Source organism: Lytechinus variegatus, chromosome 12 (assembly GCF_018143015.1).
Source record: "Lytechinus variegatus isolate NC3 chromosome 12, Lvar_3.0, whole genome shotgun sequence".
Classification (NCBI taxonomy): domain Eukaryota; kingdom Metazoa; phylum Echinodermata; class Echinoidea; order Temnopleuroida; family Toxopneustidae; genus Lytechinus; species Lytechinus variegatus.
Genome location: NC_054751.1, coordinates 11090719 through 11108152, shown reverse-complemented (window position 1 = coordinate 11108152; position 17434 = coordinate 11090719). Strand labels below are relative to the sequence as shown.

At 35.2% G+C, this 17434-nt stretch overlaps 1 protein-coding gene across 1 annotated transcript in view; it reads left to right on the top strand.

Moving 5' to 3' along the window:
• The first annotated feature begins 1155 nt into the window (after nucleotides 1-1155).
• Nucleotides 1156-17434, top strand: part of LOC121425642 (unhealthy ribosome biogenesis protein 2 homolog) — a 33064-nt gene continuing 16785 nt past the window's right edge. The window contains exons 1-15 of the mRNA XM_041621774.1: nucleotides 1156-1200; nucleotides 6456-6606; nucleotides 7173-7299; nucleotides 8559-8675; nucleotides 9468-9617; nucleotides 10999-11144; nucleotides 11804-11921; nucleotides 12075-12139; nucleotides 12587-12743; nucleotides 13225-13304; nucleotides 14113-14326; nucleotides 14689-14780; nucleotides 15306-15663; nucleotides 16170-16394; nucleotides 16713-16865. Coding sequence (XP_041477708.1) covers nucleotides 1182-1200; nucleotides 6456-6606; nucleotides 7173-7299; nucleotides 8559-8675; nucleotides 9468-9617; nucleotides 10999-11144; nucleotides 11804-11921; nucleotides 12075-12139; nucleotides 12587-12743; nucleotides 13225-13304; nucleotides 14113-14326; nucleotides 14689-14780; nucleotides 15306-15663; nucleotides 16170-16394; nucleotides 16713-16865 — 2172 coding nt within the window. The 5' untranslated portion in view covers nucleotides 1156-1181. The remainder of the gene's footprint in view (nucleotides 1201-6455; nucleotides 6607-7172; nucleotides 7300-8558; nucleotides 8676-9467; nucleotides 9618-10998; nucleotides 11145-11803; nucleotides 11922-12074; nucleotides 12140-12586; nucleotides 12744-13224; nucleotides 13305-14112; nucleotides 14327-14688; nucleotides 14781-15305; nucleotides 15664-16169; nucleotides 16395-16712; nucleotides 16866-17434) is intronic.

Below are 17434 nucleotides of genomic sequence, written 5' to 3'. Positions count from 1 at the left end.
GTGATGAGCAAGCAGATGGTCCGCTTATTCTATCGTAGTTTATTAAAAATGAAATTATATTAATTTAGTTTTTCGTCCTCTAGAAATGAAAACAAACGAATGAATTTATTTTTATATATAATTGATTTATAATGTGTGAGATAATCTCTGTTTCATCTTATTTTGTTACAAGGGAGAGATATGCACGCATGTTTTAATTTGGGTTCTTTAATAATGTGGACATGACACCACCATCCCACCCATTGCAGGCATACATCATTTCCATTCCTTGTTTTTATTTGACAATAAGTCACGATTGACTATTTTTGCCGCACACTGTATAAAAAGTAGGGTAACATTTTTATTTAGTGTCATTATTTATTTGTTTATTATTTCTTTTGTATTCATTCCTGAAAACAATTTAATTACATTATGAAACAAAAAACTGAGGAATAAGATATCAGCAAACAAAAGGTGGTTACTTTCCGGAAACGATAAGGTTGTTAATCGAAGATCTATGAGACGTTATACAAAAGAAAAACATTCCTACAAGAGGGAATAACGTTTTAACAAGATTTGTGGTACTTTGAATTCTCAGTGTACCAATTAAGCACCATTGATAAATTCAGCATTTTTTTTTTAGATTAACTACAAATCCAATAATCTCAGTGGCCTCAAATATGTTTTCTGGGCTTATATTGACCCGTAAAGTAAAGACAGAGAATTTATGTGATCAAGAAGTGATAATATAGAAAAAAAATGATTTGAAATGACTGAAAAGGAGCCCCCTTCCACAACCATACCAGAGTTACGGGGTTACGACTGTCCCGTCGGTGGATTCAGGTCCATGCATAACTGTTTTTTTAATAGGATTTTGCTAAACGTAAAAAAATATTTTTTGGGGTCAGATTTTGAGGAAATTGTCAGCGTTTTGCTCGATGAATTTTACTCTATACTTGTAAATAACTAAAGAGGAAGTTCTCCCTGACAGAAATTGTTGTAAAAGTAAGAGAAAGAAAAAAAAAATGGTGAAATTTTGAGGAAATTAATCCATTAGAGATTAAGCAAGGTATTCAGTAAGTTTTTTTTTTCATAAAGGAGCAGCTGAATGATTTTTTTTCCAGTTGATATCCGAAATCATATTTTGATAAACGGAAATAAATACGTGTCGAGTTGAAAACATTAAGAGGGCACTTTTCAAGATGGCAGCCTACTATGCAGGTGAGCATGTGTTTTTAAGAAAAAATAGATGTTATTTTATGAACCATAATCGTAGTATAAAAAAGAAGAAAAAAATGTATAGGCTCATTTTCATCAACGTGCATAGAATACAATGTTTTTTGTAAATTGAAGATTGTTGTGTTAGTCGTATGAGCTGAGAGAGTGTTGGTGTTGTTGACTGTTGGGACAACAGCAGAAGGCTACTTATCACGGTCCCACTCGTTTATATCTGTGCATGAGATAGCCTGCCTCCGGACGCGGCTGCGCTTGATTGCTATGCCGCGCCGCCAGAGCTCATCAGGCCACATAATTACTGTTGCGGCCTATCATTATCTTTGACTGTGTAGCTGAAATTTGGTCAAATGCTAAGGAGATTATTAAAGAAAATCAAGCATAAAATATTAATGGGTGTGCTGTGGCTACGTCATCTAATTTCCTAAATTAAAACGGCCTATTCAGATTTCAGTATTCAATTATGTCAAGACTCAAGCCAGGGTTCATTACCATCCAGCCTGTGGGGAATCTACAGGTAGGACTATGGTTAAAAAGAAAAAAGAAGACAAAAAGAAAAGAAAAGAAAAAATAACATGAAAAAGAAAGAAAAGACAGAGAAAATAACAGAAAAGAAAAGGAAGAAAAAAAATGAAAGAGAGAAGGAAAAGGGGAATGTAAAAATATATATAATAAGCTACTGAAAATGAACAAAAGCTGTGGCAAAAATAGTCAATCCTGACTGGTTGCCAACCAAGGAAAGAAGAAGTATGCCAATGCTGTACACAGCACACAATTTTTAAAAAATCATTAAAATATCACTTTTGTAACCAAAAATACTAATTTCCACATAGTTGCACTTGTTCACTGCTACCACCCTGCCTGTGGGGAATCTACAGGTAGGACTATGGTATGCAAATGTTGTCCAGAGCACACACTTTAAAAAGTCATTAAAATATCACTTTTGTGACCAAAATTACTAATTTCCGTACAGTTGCAATTTATTTTTCAATAGTAACTAGGGAATAATTTTTGTATTCACCAGAGCGCTCAAAAACTTGAATTTTGGGCATATTTTTGTGTACGCCCTCTATTGGTGGAAATTAATATGGCAAGAAAATTTTCATTTTTTGATCTCTATTTTTAATTAAGAAAAAAATGATTTAAAGTATCAAATTTAAATAAGAGCCAAGTTGTATGAATAATAGGTGTAATGGAAACTGTCAGTGTAAAAACATCAATCATTTGCCCCAAACAAAAAGAGAAAATTAGCCAAACATTGCCACCCTTATTTTGCCACACATGGAGATATAACTGAGAACAAGGTTATATCATAACCTTGTTCATTGAATGAGTCCATAGTTGCAAATATTTTTCATTAGAAACTTAGGAATAATTTTCGTATTCACCAGAGTGCTCAAAACCTTGAATTTCGGGCATATTTTTGTGTATGCCCTCTTCTCTATTGGTTGAAAGTAATATGGCAAGACAATTGGCATTTTTCAATCTCTATTTTTAATTAAGAAAAAATAATTCAAAGAATCAAATTTACTTAAGAGCCAAGTTATATTATGAATAGCTGTAGTGGAAACTGACATTGTCAAAATATCAAGCATTTGTCCCAAAGAAAAAGAGAAAATAAGCCAAACATTGCCGACCTTATTTCACCACCCAGAGTAGCAGTGGCGTACCGTGGGTCACGGCATTGGGGGGGCACCAGGAAAAATTTCGGGTCACTTAGGGAGCGCGCGAAGCGCGCTCAGTTGTCAGATATACTGACCTAATAGAGATATTTTAAGGACATGCAGTGCCATCAAACGAATATGTATCTCACTGATTAAATAATGCGAGCGCGAAGCGCGAGCTGAAAATTTTTGATATTGAGGGCTAAAAATTGACATTATAAGCAAATTGTTTTGTAATCATGATACTTAACTGTCTCGTTAAAGAAACAATGTGAGTGCGAAGCGCGAGCTAAAATTTTTGTATAAATTGACCCTAAACAAGGAAATTTTAAGGATTATATTTTAGAATCCATTAAGAGTATAAATATCTCACCGTAGTCATGTAATGCTAGTGCCATCCTTTGCTGATTTTGTTAGAATTACATCTAAACACAGTCATGAAGCAACTTTTGTATTCATGTAATTATGATTATCATACGTATCTTACTAACCAAATTCTGCAATGCAAAAGCGAGCTGAACATTTAGGAAATATAGACCCGAAGAGGGGCATTCTAAAGGTTGTTTCTCTAAGAATAGAAACAAAAATCTCACAAAATCTCACAAAAATCTCACAAAATCTCACATTGTTTCTATTTGACTAACCAAATGATGCGAGCGCGAAGCGCGAGCTGAAATTTTTGTATATATTGACCCCAAAACATGGATATTTTAAGGACTATAATTACGAATCCATGAAGTCAGAGTATACATATCTCACCATAGTCATCTAATGCGAGTGCCAAGCGCTTGCTGATTTTGTTAGAATTACATCTAAACACATGGAGCACTTTTTGAAGTCATTGTAATCATGATTATCATACGCATCTCACTAATGAAATACTGCGAGCGCGAGCTGAAAATCTAGGAAATTCAGACATGAAGAGGGCATTCCAAGGCTTGTTTGTAAGAATTCACTAAGACCCCACGTATTTCACTAACCAAATGATGCGAGCGCGAAGCGCAAGCTAAAATTTTTTGATATTCAGATCAGAAAAATTGACATTTTAAGGACTGATTTTAGGAGTTCATGAAGAGCAGAAATCTCACCAATCCACTAATGTGAACGTTAGCACGGACAGGAAATGTTTTATATTAAGACCTTAAAATAGGGCAATAACTTTCAGTAGTCATGAAAAAGAAGAATATATCACTACTTAACCAATAATAACTCTAATTGCGAGGAAATATATTATTTTGTTGTATATTGATTTGAAAACGGGAGGCTTTAGTACAGCAGTTTTATATGTCTCGTTAAAAAGTCTATGCGAGCACCAGGAACAATGAAGACACAATTAAGCAAATAATGTTTCATAAAGTTGTGAAAAATGCTTCTTATGTTATATAACATAATATAACACTATGATTAACAACAATTTCTTCTTTCCCCCACTACGTTTCTCTTCCTTTTTCCTTCTTTTTCTCCTTTTCCCCGTTTTTTTTTTTTTTTTTTTTTTTTTGGCCAGCCGATTGGGGGGGCACATGCCCCCTCATGCCTCCCCGTAGTTACGCCACTGCAGAGTAGTAACAGAGAACAAGGTTATATCATGTCAAGATTATGTCTAATTTTAAGGCAGTTAGACTAAGAAGTTAAATTGTATTAAAATTGTCTTTTTCTACTGCTGTCCACATTTACAATGCTTTGAGAATAACTTAAGACCAAGTCATAGAAACTTGATTATTGATGTCTTTAACATAGACTTTTAAAACTAGATCTTGCTAGATTGGCAGTATTATTTTATGTACCCTAGGTCTACGTTTAGTTCATCCCCTCTTTGATCTTTTGTCATTCTTTCTCTTTTTCTCTCTCTTTTTTTTCTCTTTCGTTTTCTTTTTTTTCTATTCCTCTGTTTATCTTTCTTCTTTAACTGTTCCTTTTCATTCATTTTGCTTTCCCTTATCCTTTTTCTGTTTTCCTTTTTTCTTTTCCATCTATTTTCTCTCCTCTAATTTAGCTCACCTGCATAGCAGAGTGAGACTAGTATAGGGGCAGCTTTTCTGACGGCGGCGGCGTCAACACCAAATCTTAACCAAAGGTTAAGTTTTTGAAATGATAGCATAACTTAGAAAGTATAGCTCTAGTCTAGTTCATGAAATTTGGACATAAGGTTAATCAAGTATTACTCAACATGCTGCCCGAGTTTCAGGTCACATGACCAAGGTCAAAGGTCATTTAGGGTCAATGGACTTCAACCATATTGGGGGAATCAACATAAAAATCTTAACCTAATGTTAAGTTTTTGAAATGATAGGATAACTTAGAAAGTATAGCTCTAGTCTAGTTCATGAAACTTGGCCATAAGGGTAATCAAATATTACTAAATATACTGCCTGAGTTTCAAGTCACATGACCAAGGTCAAAGGTCATGTAGAGTCAATGAACTTTGGCCAAGTTGGGGGTATCTGTTGAATTACCATCATGACTTTGAAAGTTTATGGATCTGATTCATGAAACTTTGACATAAAAGTAATCAATTATCACTGAACATCCTGTGCAAGTTTCAGGTCACATGACCAAGGTCAATGAACTTTGGCCATGTTGGGGGTAATTGTTGAATAACCATAACTGTAAGTTTATGGATCTGAGTCATAAAACTTGGACATAAAAGTAATCAAGTATCACTGAACATCCTGCGCGAGTTTCAGGTCACATGACCATGGTCAAAGGTTAATGAACTTTGGCCATGTTGGGGGTATTGTTGAATTACCATCATAACTCCGAAAGTGTATGGATCTAGTTCATAAAACTTGGACATAAGAGTTATTAAGTATCACTGAACATTTCATGCGAGTTTCAGGTCACATTTAAGTTAAATGAACTTCGGCAATTTTGGAGGTAATTATTAGATTGCTGTCATAGCTTTCAAAGTTTATAGATATGGTTTATGAAATGTAGATATAGGGGTATCTTAGGACGCATGATTAAGGTCAAATGTCATTTATTGTCAATGAACATTGTATTGTATCATATATGAATTGTGTTTTTTGTGAATAATTATTTTATAGTAGTTTTCAAAGTCAGCACTGCTGCTATATCGAATCGCGTGATGCCAGTGAGACTGCCAGAGGTGCTCCACTTGTTTGGTATTTTTCAGTCCGTCCTTTCATGTATTCTTTCTTTCACCATCTTTACATGTTTATCCTTCCACTCCCTCTTCTAAATGCTCATTTTTCTCCTTTGCCTTTTTTTTTTTTACATAATTCTTATTCTTTTGTCCTTAATCCTTTTCTCATTTTTTAAAATTTCATTCTAGTACACATGTTATTTCTTTCTCTCTCTATTAATCTTTTTTTCTGGATCTCACTTTGTTTTAAAGCTAATTACTTGTCCCACCTTCCCTCCGTCCAAGTCAACCTTCTTTTCTGAAGGAAAAATATCGGACATGTGGAATTTATACCAGTTGCTTGAATCTATCTAGAGGAGTTATTTAAACATTTCTTGTTTCATTTTTTTTACTTTCTCCTCCTACACCTCTTCACCCAATGGCAACGGTAATATTATCTTTCACGGTTCAGTATATTATTGTGTTTTTCATTCCAGGGTTGCATAAACGGCTGAAGGATAACTCGGTACCGATATGTGACCGTATTAAGCTAGCAAGATTTGGTTGGGTGTCTAACCAATGCTTCCTACCCAACAAACACCAAGTTTTACTGGACTGGGTCTCGTTTCGACTTGTTAATAGTGAGAAGTATGTTTTTGCTTTATTTCATTTCATTTTAGATATTTTTTTGAATCATGTTATAGAAATTACTGTTTAATAGTTTTTTCCATCCACAGTTCATTTTGTTTTGTTCCTATTTACAGCTACTTTGTAAGTATTTTTATAAGGGAATATAGATTTTCATTAATGGATTTAAATTTTGTTGCAAAATTATTGTGTAGGGCACCCGTCTATTCATAAATAGATCACACTAATTTACATACGTATTTCTTCTACTTGTGAAACCAATGTAATATCAGATAAAGAAGGAAGGTAGTAGACTGACATTATATCCTATCTTTCATGATGTACAGTATACCATGATTAATTTCACATCCATTTAATGGCCACTTTTGAGAAAATTGAATTACTAAATTTATTCAATTCCTTACATTATTTTGTGTTTAACAAAATTTGAAAGCCATATTAAAAAATGTGCTCCTAATCATTTGCTTATTATCTGAATCATCTTAACAAATGTCATTTTCCTGAATTTACAAAAGAGGATTTAGTTCCTTTTGGAAATAAAGTTATCCTGCATTGCATTATTACAGAGATGGTACATCAAGTACTGATGAACAGTCTTTGTGGCTCTTCATGCATGATGCCCTCAAGAGCCAAGAATTGTTCACCCTTCAACAGGAAGGCAAACCAATATGTCTGCGAGGAAACCTGTGCTCTGTAAGTAACATCTTTCAAGTCAATTTCTTGAACATTAATAATTTTAATGCAACTTATTACGCCCTCATGTTGAGGCTGCATAATGCTTATTACACTAAACTTATTACGCGCTCATGTCGAGGCTGCATAATGCTTATTACACTATTTGTCATTATTACCTTGCTGCAATTAGCTACCTTCCAAGTTTATAGGCATTTCATGGAATGAATATTCTTGGCACCCATTTGCTGCACCTGGGTTGAATGCGGTACAATGTGGATTAATTTATTGCTGAAGAAAATAACGCCCTGTATGAAATTCAAACTTTATGAATAGAGAATGTTATTAGCAGATTGGGGATAACCAAGTAGATACATAGGCAAGTTGGCCATTTGGTCATAATAATAACAATAATAATTGGTTTTTCAGAGCTGCCAAGTAGCTGATTTTCTGTATTTAGTACTGAAAAATGAGAAGAATACTGATGGTTTCATGCAAAATACTGATTTCTCAAGTTTCATTTTTATGTGTTGTCCTATGTTATTTCTTTGAAAATAATGATTTCCTTGCCAAAATACTGATTTTCAGCTTTAAAAATACTGAAATGTTCTTGTTCAGGTTGGCAGCTCTAGTTCTTATACACCACTTGTGTTCTACGATAATTACCCTGGCTTGAGCATAGTTACCAATACAATGATTTTGAGCAATTCAAAGAATAAATTCTTGCCAGTTACTTATGAGACCAAACGACTCACAAACCTTGAAATTGCCATTCACTGTGTAAATTTTGAAAATACTAATATTAAACCCCTTGCAATGATGGCAGAGACTGATATGTGCAAGTTCTCTCTGCCACTGATTCATGTTTGTCTTTGAAATGAGAAACCTGTTAAAAGACAAATGAAAGTAGTTGCAGTAAACACTGATTTCATGAGAAAGTGTGTGAAACCAAGCTTAATTGGCACTATATCATCGAGGATCTAGATCTGGTACAGTTACATAAACTGAACGTAGTGAAATCTTGAAATCTACGTTGAAAAATGTTCACACTGAAGATCACCAACACAGATAAGCGCACGTGGGACAGTGTATTATTATTGCTTTGAATGTCGGCCCGATTACACAATTTCTTCCAGAATCCTTTGGCATATATTTTTTATTCATACGAACAGACGCTTTGGTGGTCATTTCATTGGATTCTGTATGAACTCACTTTGAAATCGTTACCAAAACTGGAATTTTTCTTTAATGTCTTCTATTCCTCTTCCTCCCCACTCAAGGCCCTTCTATCCACCCTGTTGAAAGAGGATGTATTTGACATCGTGATTGGCTGCTGTGAGATCATACTGACCAATGAAAAGCTTCGTTTTGTACAGAACACCAAGTTTGAATCCTTGGTAAGTAATGGATAGTCACATCCAGCTTAGATAATTTGTCTTAGATCAGCGCTTTTTTTTAACCTTTTTTACCCAAGCACCACTTTGACTCTCCAATTTTTTCGTGGCCCACCTAACAAAATTTTTACGAAAACGTCCATTTTGATGAAAAATTGTTTCGTTAAATTTGAACACAAAGCGTTGAATGACATTTGAAACAAAGAGTTTGAGAACTAATCTGCATTCGCAAATGTCCGGTATGGGCGACAATTGCTTTAAAACCTTCCTAGTGTGCATGTGCAGGCTTTGCAACATGCATGATACCTAAACGTGTTTTAGTTTTGTTATGACCCGCATAGACTGATCGACAGGTCTGTGAAATATACTACAGTTTTTCTCCTATTTCTATCTCCCCCTGGAGCTTCTCGCGGCCCACCGTTTGAAAAGCGCTGTCTTTGATGGTGTACATTTCAGTCCTTCCAGTGTTATTTCCGTAAATGCTGAAGTGATAACCAAAAAATTTGAATCTCATAGGTTGTAATCAGTGAATACGTGTGAGATAATTATTTAGATTTTTCAAGTGAAACCATAAAAATCTTTCCAAAAACACTAAAGATGTTTATGATTTATTATTACTATTTAACCTCATTTTGCAATCTATGTTGATGGATCATTTGATGACATAACTCTCAACCCTTACTCAGCCCACTGCAGACATGTTGCATCATGTAATGATACTTAGATGTACCCTGAGTGTTCTGTTACATGTGATCCTTTGTTAAAAAAAAAGCATTATTGCATTTTCCCATGCAGGTTGCTGTGACTGTTGTTCTGATGGAGATGGCTACCAAACAGCTAGAGTGTGCCACATGTACTGATGAGCATGGTCAGCTTTTAAGAGTCATCGTCAAGGCGTTGACTAAATGCGCTTCTCTTCTTCCGCAGCAGCAGAATGGCAAAAAGGTAATCAAGAGATTACACTTGTAGGTACAGTGATTTTTCATTAAAAAAAAAATGGCCATTTCCATCTCTGAAAACCTGTAATTATAGAGAGCATGTTGGCTCAGTCGGTAACGCGTCTGCCCGTCGAACCAAAGATCGTGGGTTCGAGTCCATCCAGGCGGATGACTGAAGCCAGTGCGTTGTGTGTAACGTCTCTCCTATGTTTCATAGATGAATGTTAAAATGGAAAACACTCTGTCCCTCGGATAGGGCATTAAATGGAGGCCCTGTGTAGAGAAGAGTCACCACCTTTGCACGTTAAGAACCATCTGCACTATTCGTAAAGGGTAAGGGGAAACCCTGGTGTAGTGGTCAACCTGCACTACCCCCAATCAGTTATATTGGGAGGAGAGACCTGCGAGTCATAGTGATTCAGTTCAGTTTAATGCTTTAAATTACTTACAAGAAAATAGTGACTAAAATGTCAGTACTTATTGCTTTAGTGTTTTTTTCAGTCAATGTTTAAGATATTTATATTGAAATAGTTAATAAAATCTTTAAATTATCAATACAATTAGAGATTCAGAGTTACCACCCCCCCCCCCCACCCCCCTTCATAGATTGTCAAGTTTCTAACTTTTGAAAACATTTTCATCCATATCCAATTTACTTTTGATACATGAACTTTAAAAGGAAAAAATGTGCCGTTGAAAAGCAAAAAAACAAGTGTTGTGAATTTTAGGAATAAAAGCTGATGGAATAAAGCCTCAAATAGTCAATTGTTTTGAATGGGCGAGTTCATGGGGGTGTATTTCATGAAACATAAAGTCGGTGATTTTCACTAGAGCTGTTTGTTAAAAGCTACTAAAATCCTTGCAAGTGATTGGTTCAGAGCAAATTTATCAGATCAAGCAGCAAACTAAAACTTGAAAACATGAAACACTTTACTGAAAGGTCATTACAGACATGCCAACCATTTCTTTTTTAGAGTATTTGTTCCTCTTTTTTGCTATGAATACGCCAATACTTTTTTTGTATGATTTGTTACCTTTTTTTTTATCATGGGGAGTATGTATTATGCACCACGCTAGACACTAGCGCCGGTCCGACAGTCCCAGACCGGTAAAAATCACTGCCCAGTCAGTAACTTGTTACATGAAAAGAACAAGTAAATTCTTGCCTATGAGCACATTTTTAAAAGGGTGAACTATCAAGTTTTTAAGAAGAGAAATATCCCATGTTTTTTTTACTGATCTCACTACAACAGGCTGGCGAATGTTACGTTGAGACAAAAAAAATTGTGTGTGTCAAAAAATACTTTTTTTCCTTCCAAGAATACTTTTTTTTTTGTAAAATGTTAGCAGGTCTGTCATCAGTACCCATTACCTTACTTTTCTCTTAGGCCTACAATTTAACGAGTGAACAATTGATCATCCCATGCCTGAATCTGTGTACAATACTCTCAGCACATCACCATGACAACAATGAGTTGTGTATCACCAGTGTGAATGCCCTAAAAACTTCAGTTCGAAGCCTTCTTTTTAGTCGGTTGGTATAATGTGTTCATAATCTCCTCACTTTTTAGATGTATGTTTAATACAATTGGTGGGGGGGGATATTTTCAATTCTTTTATCAAAACTTGTTATAAGCACTCTCTTTCTAATATGGTTTTGTCATTCCAAAAGTTGGCAAATAAATTTAAAAAACTTAGGTAAGATTCTTAATTTTGCAGTGAAAGATTAGAAAATAGTTATATGCCCCTTTTATCACCATTCTTACCCTCTATCATCTTATTCTTATATATATATATATATATATATATATATATACAGTAGAAGTTAATGAGGTCACATCCCTATCTTTTATTTTGTTTTGTTATCATATCAAATTTTTAAAATTTTTGTTTTTCATGTTTATGAAAAATATCTCCCTTGTAACAATTTGACAGTAATGACAATGTTTCACATTCATATATTAAAATGAGGCATCATGAGCTCACTCATTGCATATTTACAACGATATGCATACTTGTTCATCTTTTTTTTAATTATAATTTTTATATTTTTATCCTTCAGTTTTCTTGTTTGGGTTTACACTTTGCATTCATACTTGTTCGCAGATGGGGGTATTCCTGTCTGCACTTTGATGTTATCTTGATGAATCCTTTTTTCCCTATCTTTTTCCCCATGGCATGATATCTCACTAGGAACATGGCAGAGGCATACAAGATGTACTTGATGTCGGAAGAGGGCGACAAACAAAAGAAAGATGGCCGAGTGTGGGCTGATGTTGTGGATAAGTTCATGGAATTCTTACGCTCCAAGGTATGTTGAATTGTATTGAATGGAAAACTTCCACTTTGACATTTCATGCCCAGTAAATACACAGCTTTGTCCACAGGTGTCGCAATAACACACCTTTGACCTGAATAAAAGTACACCTTTCATCATTGACCGTTGTGTTTGGTTTCTTTGCAGGCTGGACAGGATGGTGTCTTGTGTGGGTTACCAATCATCTATTCTGCATTTCTCACCAGTTTCAGGTTTGTTGAACTTTTAAAAATTGTTATACAGTATTGTTGAATTGATTGATGATTAGTTTAGCACCTATGAAAGCTATTCATGGAATTTATATTCTATAGATTACTTAATAATAAGTACCCTACTGTGCTCAGATGATTAGTGATGCTGGATTGATTTGAAGGAGTGAGACTACAAGAAAAGAAGCCATGAATTGTGCATTGTATATCTTTCTGGATTTCAGAATAATGGTGGAAAATATGGCAAAGTGGTAGTGGGTGGGAGAGTATCTTTGTTGTAATGCCCCCCCTCCCTTTACCAATAAAGTCATGTTTTTTGTGTGTGTTTTTGCATTGTCCGGGGGGGGGGGATTCCATTGTAGTAGTACTTATCCATTTTCAATCTGCTCTCATAAACTAATAGGTTTCAACATTACAGAATCATTATCTTAATTTTGACCGACATTTTAGGCCCACACCTGATTTGACCTTTGCGATGCTGCAGAAGTTGTGTAGTTTGATGAGCTTCAAAAGTGATGATGATGATGATGAAGATACTGCTTGGGATCATAAGATCACTACCTTGGAAGAACTACTTAAATTGGCAACCTCTCACAAGTGCTATTCTGTAAGTTTGATAATGAAAATGATTTCACAAATTTAAATGAAGTATGATAATTATTGTGGTGGTGAAATATATGTTCGTGTTTTATATACACTTGTAAATATATGATTGTTCTAATGTTAATGTTTAAAAATTAGGATGATAATTCTGTAGATTTTACCTTTATTTCTACCATACTTTCCTTGAATATACGTGTACATGAACGTGTATGCATACAGTTAACAAAAGCTATTTGCCCCTCTTTTATATAATAATTCTAAAGGCAATCACTTGAATGTTCATATTTTTCTGCTTTCAAACTAGCAGGAAAGCTTTCACTTCTAATGTAAATGTTTGAAGTTGCTTCAATCCACAAATCTGGGATTGTCTGAATAGAGAATCTGGGCATTGCTCACACAACACTGATATGTAGACTAAGCTATGAAACTATGAAATTATTCTAGACATGGTCATATATTCTATAAAGTCTTTCTTTTTTTTTCAGGTTGTGGAAGAAGAAACAGAGAGGGCAAAGAAAATGGAATGGTTTAAAGAGATTGTCTCCCATCTTATGGCTAATAAAAAGTAATGTATGCCTCTCTTGAAGAATTGCTAGAAATCTTGTTGACTTATTGGTTAAAAGGGGAGTCATGGTGTTGCCATGATTGCAAAACATCGAACCAGGGTAGTTTCAAGGGCAACAAGTTATCAGGTGGTTGTTTCATAAAGTTATTCATTAGTTATTAATGACTAAATACACGACTGGTGACCCTTTCTTGTGCTAAATTCTATATCCCTATGTAGCTTACTTGGCACCTAAGAAAATGTTCCAGTCAAGACTGGTGACGATTTCTTGCGATAAATTCTATATCCCTATGTTGCTTACTTAGCACCTAAGAACATGTTCCAGTCAAGACTGGTGACGATTTCTTGCGATAAATGCTATATCCCTATGTTGCTTACTTGGCACCTAAGAACATGTTCCAGTCAAGACTGGTGACGATTTCTTGCGATAAATGCTATATCTCTATGTAGCTTACTTAGCACCTAAGAACATGTTCCAGTCATGCTTAAAGTCATGTGTAACAGGTTGCTTATTCCCGTGGGTAATGGGCATGATTGGATTTTTTTATCACTCAGTCATATTGTGATTTGCATACACACAAGTCAATTCCATTTCTCAAAGTGTTATGGGAGCTTCAAAAAAAAAAATGAATTTGTTACCTTTCCATATACATGTACCATACATAATGCCTGGTAACCTCAGTAGTATTCTGTTTTATAGCAGATATATCAATTTTGCTTATTAAAGCATGAATGCAACGACAGAACTACTTGAGGTCATAATCAGATATTTTTCGCATTTTCTCTCTCTCTATCTTTCTTTGATTAGGCTCCACCCGTCCTGGTTTGGCTGCCTAGATATCGTCTTCTCATTGGACCATAGTATCTTAGCATCAAGAATGCAGGAGGTGTGGCCTTGTCTCCTAGCAACCAATGTTTCAATAGCAACATTGAAAGTTATCCATGATAATGAATCTAAAGTGACTGAGTCTCGAGATGCTTTTTTGAAATCAGTGATGGACACTTACATGAAATTAAGACAGGTGAGCCAAAAAGCATCTTTTTTGCTTATTAAGGTTTGGGTTATTTAAGAACTTATGTGTCTCCTCAGGTTTACCATGGTTTCTGCTTGCAAACATAGTTATATCTTGCCATGAGAAGGAAACAGATAAAGAGGGAGGGAGGGAGGGATAGAGAAAAGATAAGAAAAGGAAAAGATATGAATATTGAGAGAGGAGAAAAAAATAGAGAAAATATAAAATGAAATATATAAATATTTGAAGCTTACGAAGGCAAGTGGAAAAAGGGAACAATAGACAAAGATTGCAAAAAATGGATCTGTGAAGTGTCAGGAGTATACTTGCCAAGTATTGTATATTAATTTCCTGACTTATCTCCTGTTCAGGTTGATAAAATGACCAAGGTCCTGTTGACGTCCATCTTAACAAAAAAGGAGTTTTCATCTTCAATTCAGCTACCATCAAGCTTTCTTACCAGGTAATGTTTCATTTTAATGTATGTTATTGAGTGCATTAATTTGATGTCTTGGATTCAAACTCTTAATTGTAAAAAGAGTGATGTCAAACATGGCTTTAATCTGCGTAGTCTCAAACCGGGGGAGCGTTTCATGAAAGTTGTCAGCACTGACAGTTACCATAGTAACAGTCAGAGGTAAGTCGAAAATAGCGTATCCTTCAATTTAAGGGAATTTATATTGCTAACTTCAGCACATACTTCCCAGACCAACCTTAAACCTAACCCTATCCTATTCTCAAATCCTTCCCTAGTAATCCTGATCCTAATCCTTAATGCAATAGCTAAGTTTTTAGAGAGGTTATCTCATAATTTGTTGATGATAAGTAGTGAAAGCTTTAGTTTGAGAATATTCTTATTCAGCTTATGAACAAGGACACCTTTCTTATTGGGCAAATTATGGATGAACAACTGAAATATAAAGTGCTACTATACATGCCAAAACTTGCTCCTTGCATTTCATTTAAATTTTTTCATTCTTTTTCTCAGCTTCGGTACAGTAGTGGAGTCACTCACACCAGGCTCAACTGTTACATTGTGGGATATCATCATGAGCGACATCACAACCAATCACCTACCAGCTGTCTTGAATTACATGACATTGTTTGACATTGACGCGCCGCCTGCTAAGAAGAAAAAGAAGCCAAAACAGATGGCGAGCGGAAACAATGATGCTATCGCCCGGTTTGAAGTAGCCGCTTCAATTCTCTACGCATTTCTTGTGAATTCCAGGATGGCTGATGCTGCCGAGGTTGGTCAGGTCAAAGGTCAAGTGCTGAAGCTCTTTGACGAGATGGCTGATGATGTGCTAAAACCGCTACTTGGAATATTTTCACATGAAAATCAGGTAACATGGCTTATAGTAAAAAACAAATATTTTCGAATTGAAACAAAAAATTAATACAAAACTAACTTCTTTAGTAGTACATCTGTAGTACATGCAGAGATGATTCAGCATGTCACCAAGAAAATCCTGGCAGATTTTTATTTCTTAGGTTTTTAGATGAAAACTTTCCCTTTCCATGTATTTTATTCATTATTCTGAAGATATAGGACTAATTTAAAAGGCACTCCCAAAAGAGTTGGTCAGTTCAGCAGGAAAAAAAAGAGAATTATATGGGAGGATTCTGGAAAATACAAGACGTCAAGTCACTCACATTACCAGATGCCAGCAGTAAAATTGAAAAACTCTTCTAAACTCTTAGTAGAACAAGAATGTTATGAGTTTGAAGTTGTTTTATATCATTCATTTTTAACGCTCATTAACCCCTTTGATAAGTACTGAATATGTGTATTCTAATTTTAAATGATTTTTTTTTAAGTCTTTGATTTATGTATTCCTTTAAACCTCAGAGCCTTGCATTCTCAACTCTTCTACTTTGCCATGGGTTGGGAGAGCTGCATTTATTGCTTAGACAACACACCAACCTTATGGAGAGAATACCCCTCCCAACATTTAGCACCCCTATGAAGAATGGAGAGGTCCATTTCTTACACACTTATTCCTCTGCTCCTGATTGGCTGAAAGTAATGTCTCCTTCAGGTGGAGAAGGAAATGAGAAGTTGTGCTTCCTGAAAGTAAGTTAAGTTGAAGTTGAATTAATGTTGATAAATTCAATTGCATGTTCAATCGCTAACCTTTGTGCTACCGGCACAAGGTCATGAGACTCAATTGAAGAAGATATTGTTTAAAATTCCTTTGGAAAGCTTGTTTCATTTATAACGGTATGTTGTGGTTGCAAGATCAACTCAGCCAGTTCTGTATAAAATACCACAGGTTTTCTTTTTGATATTTATTTCTTATTTCCACTTGAGAAACCATTCATTCACCCAAATTATGTAATTGTTTTTACTTATTGACCTTATGGCAAGTATTTTTCCCCCCTTTGAATACAGAATCAGTTGCTATGGCAACAAGCCAGAGGACTAGTTCTCCATGGTAATCTTGAGGAGTCTGTAGTAACTATGAGCCTTAGAAACTGCATCTCTCAAGCCCTAGACCTGGATGTAGAACAGTCAGAATGTAACTCCGCCAGTTGGGATGGCTTGGTGAGCTCTCTTGTTTATTGGCTTTTTAGTTGTATGGTTTTATAAAGTTGTCTTTTGTGCCGTTCCAGGAAGAGATAATTGTGACAAAAGTCATGTGGAAGTGCTATTCACCTATGAATCGATAATTTTATCCGTTTGTGATATATGCCATGCACTGGTGCATTGCTGGTACAAACGTTCACAAAAGAAATGAGGAATGAAGAAAGGAAAATTGAGATGACAAATATAGCCCTATTAATTGTGAACAGAATAATCAACTAGTAACACCAGGGCTCCGTTACACAAAGATAAGCGATCAATTGCTAAATGAACTGACCAATCAAGATCAACATTACATGCGCATTTGGCGCAAAATACTAACCAAGAACCAATGAAAAGTGTTCTCTCACATTTGCTATTCATCGCTAATCTTTGTGTTACGGAGCCCTGGTTATTGTAATCATGTTTAATCTTATTGGTGACTGTGCAGAAGCTTTGCACAAACTACAGTACCTATTCATTTGTTATATACAGTATGCAACAAGGGATTTGATTCTGATTTAATGCCACACTAAACCTATTAAACAGTC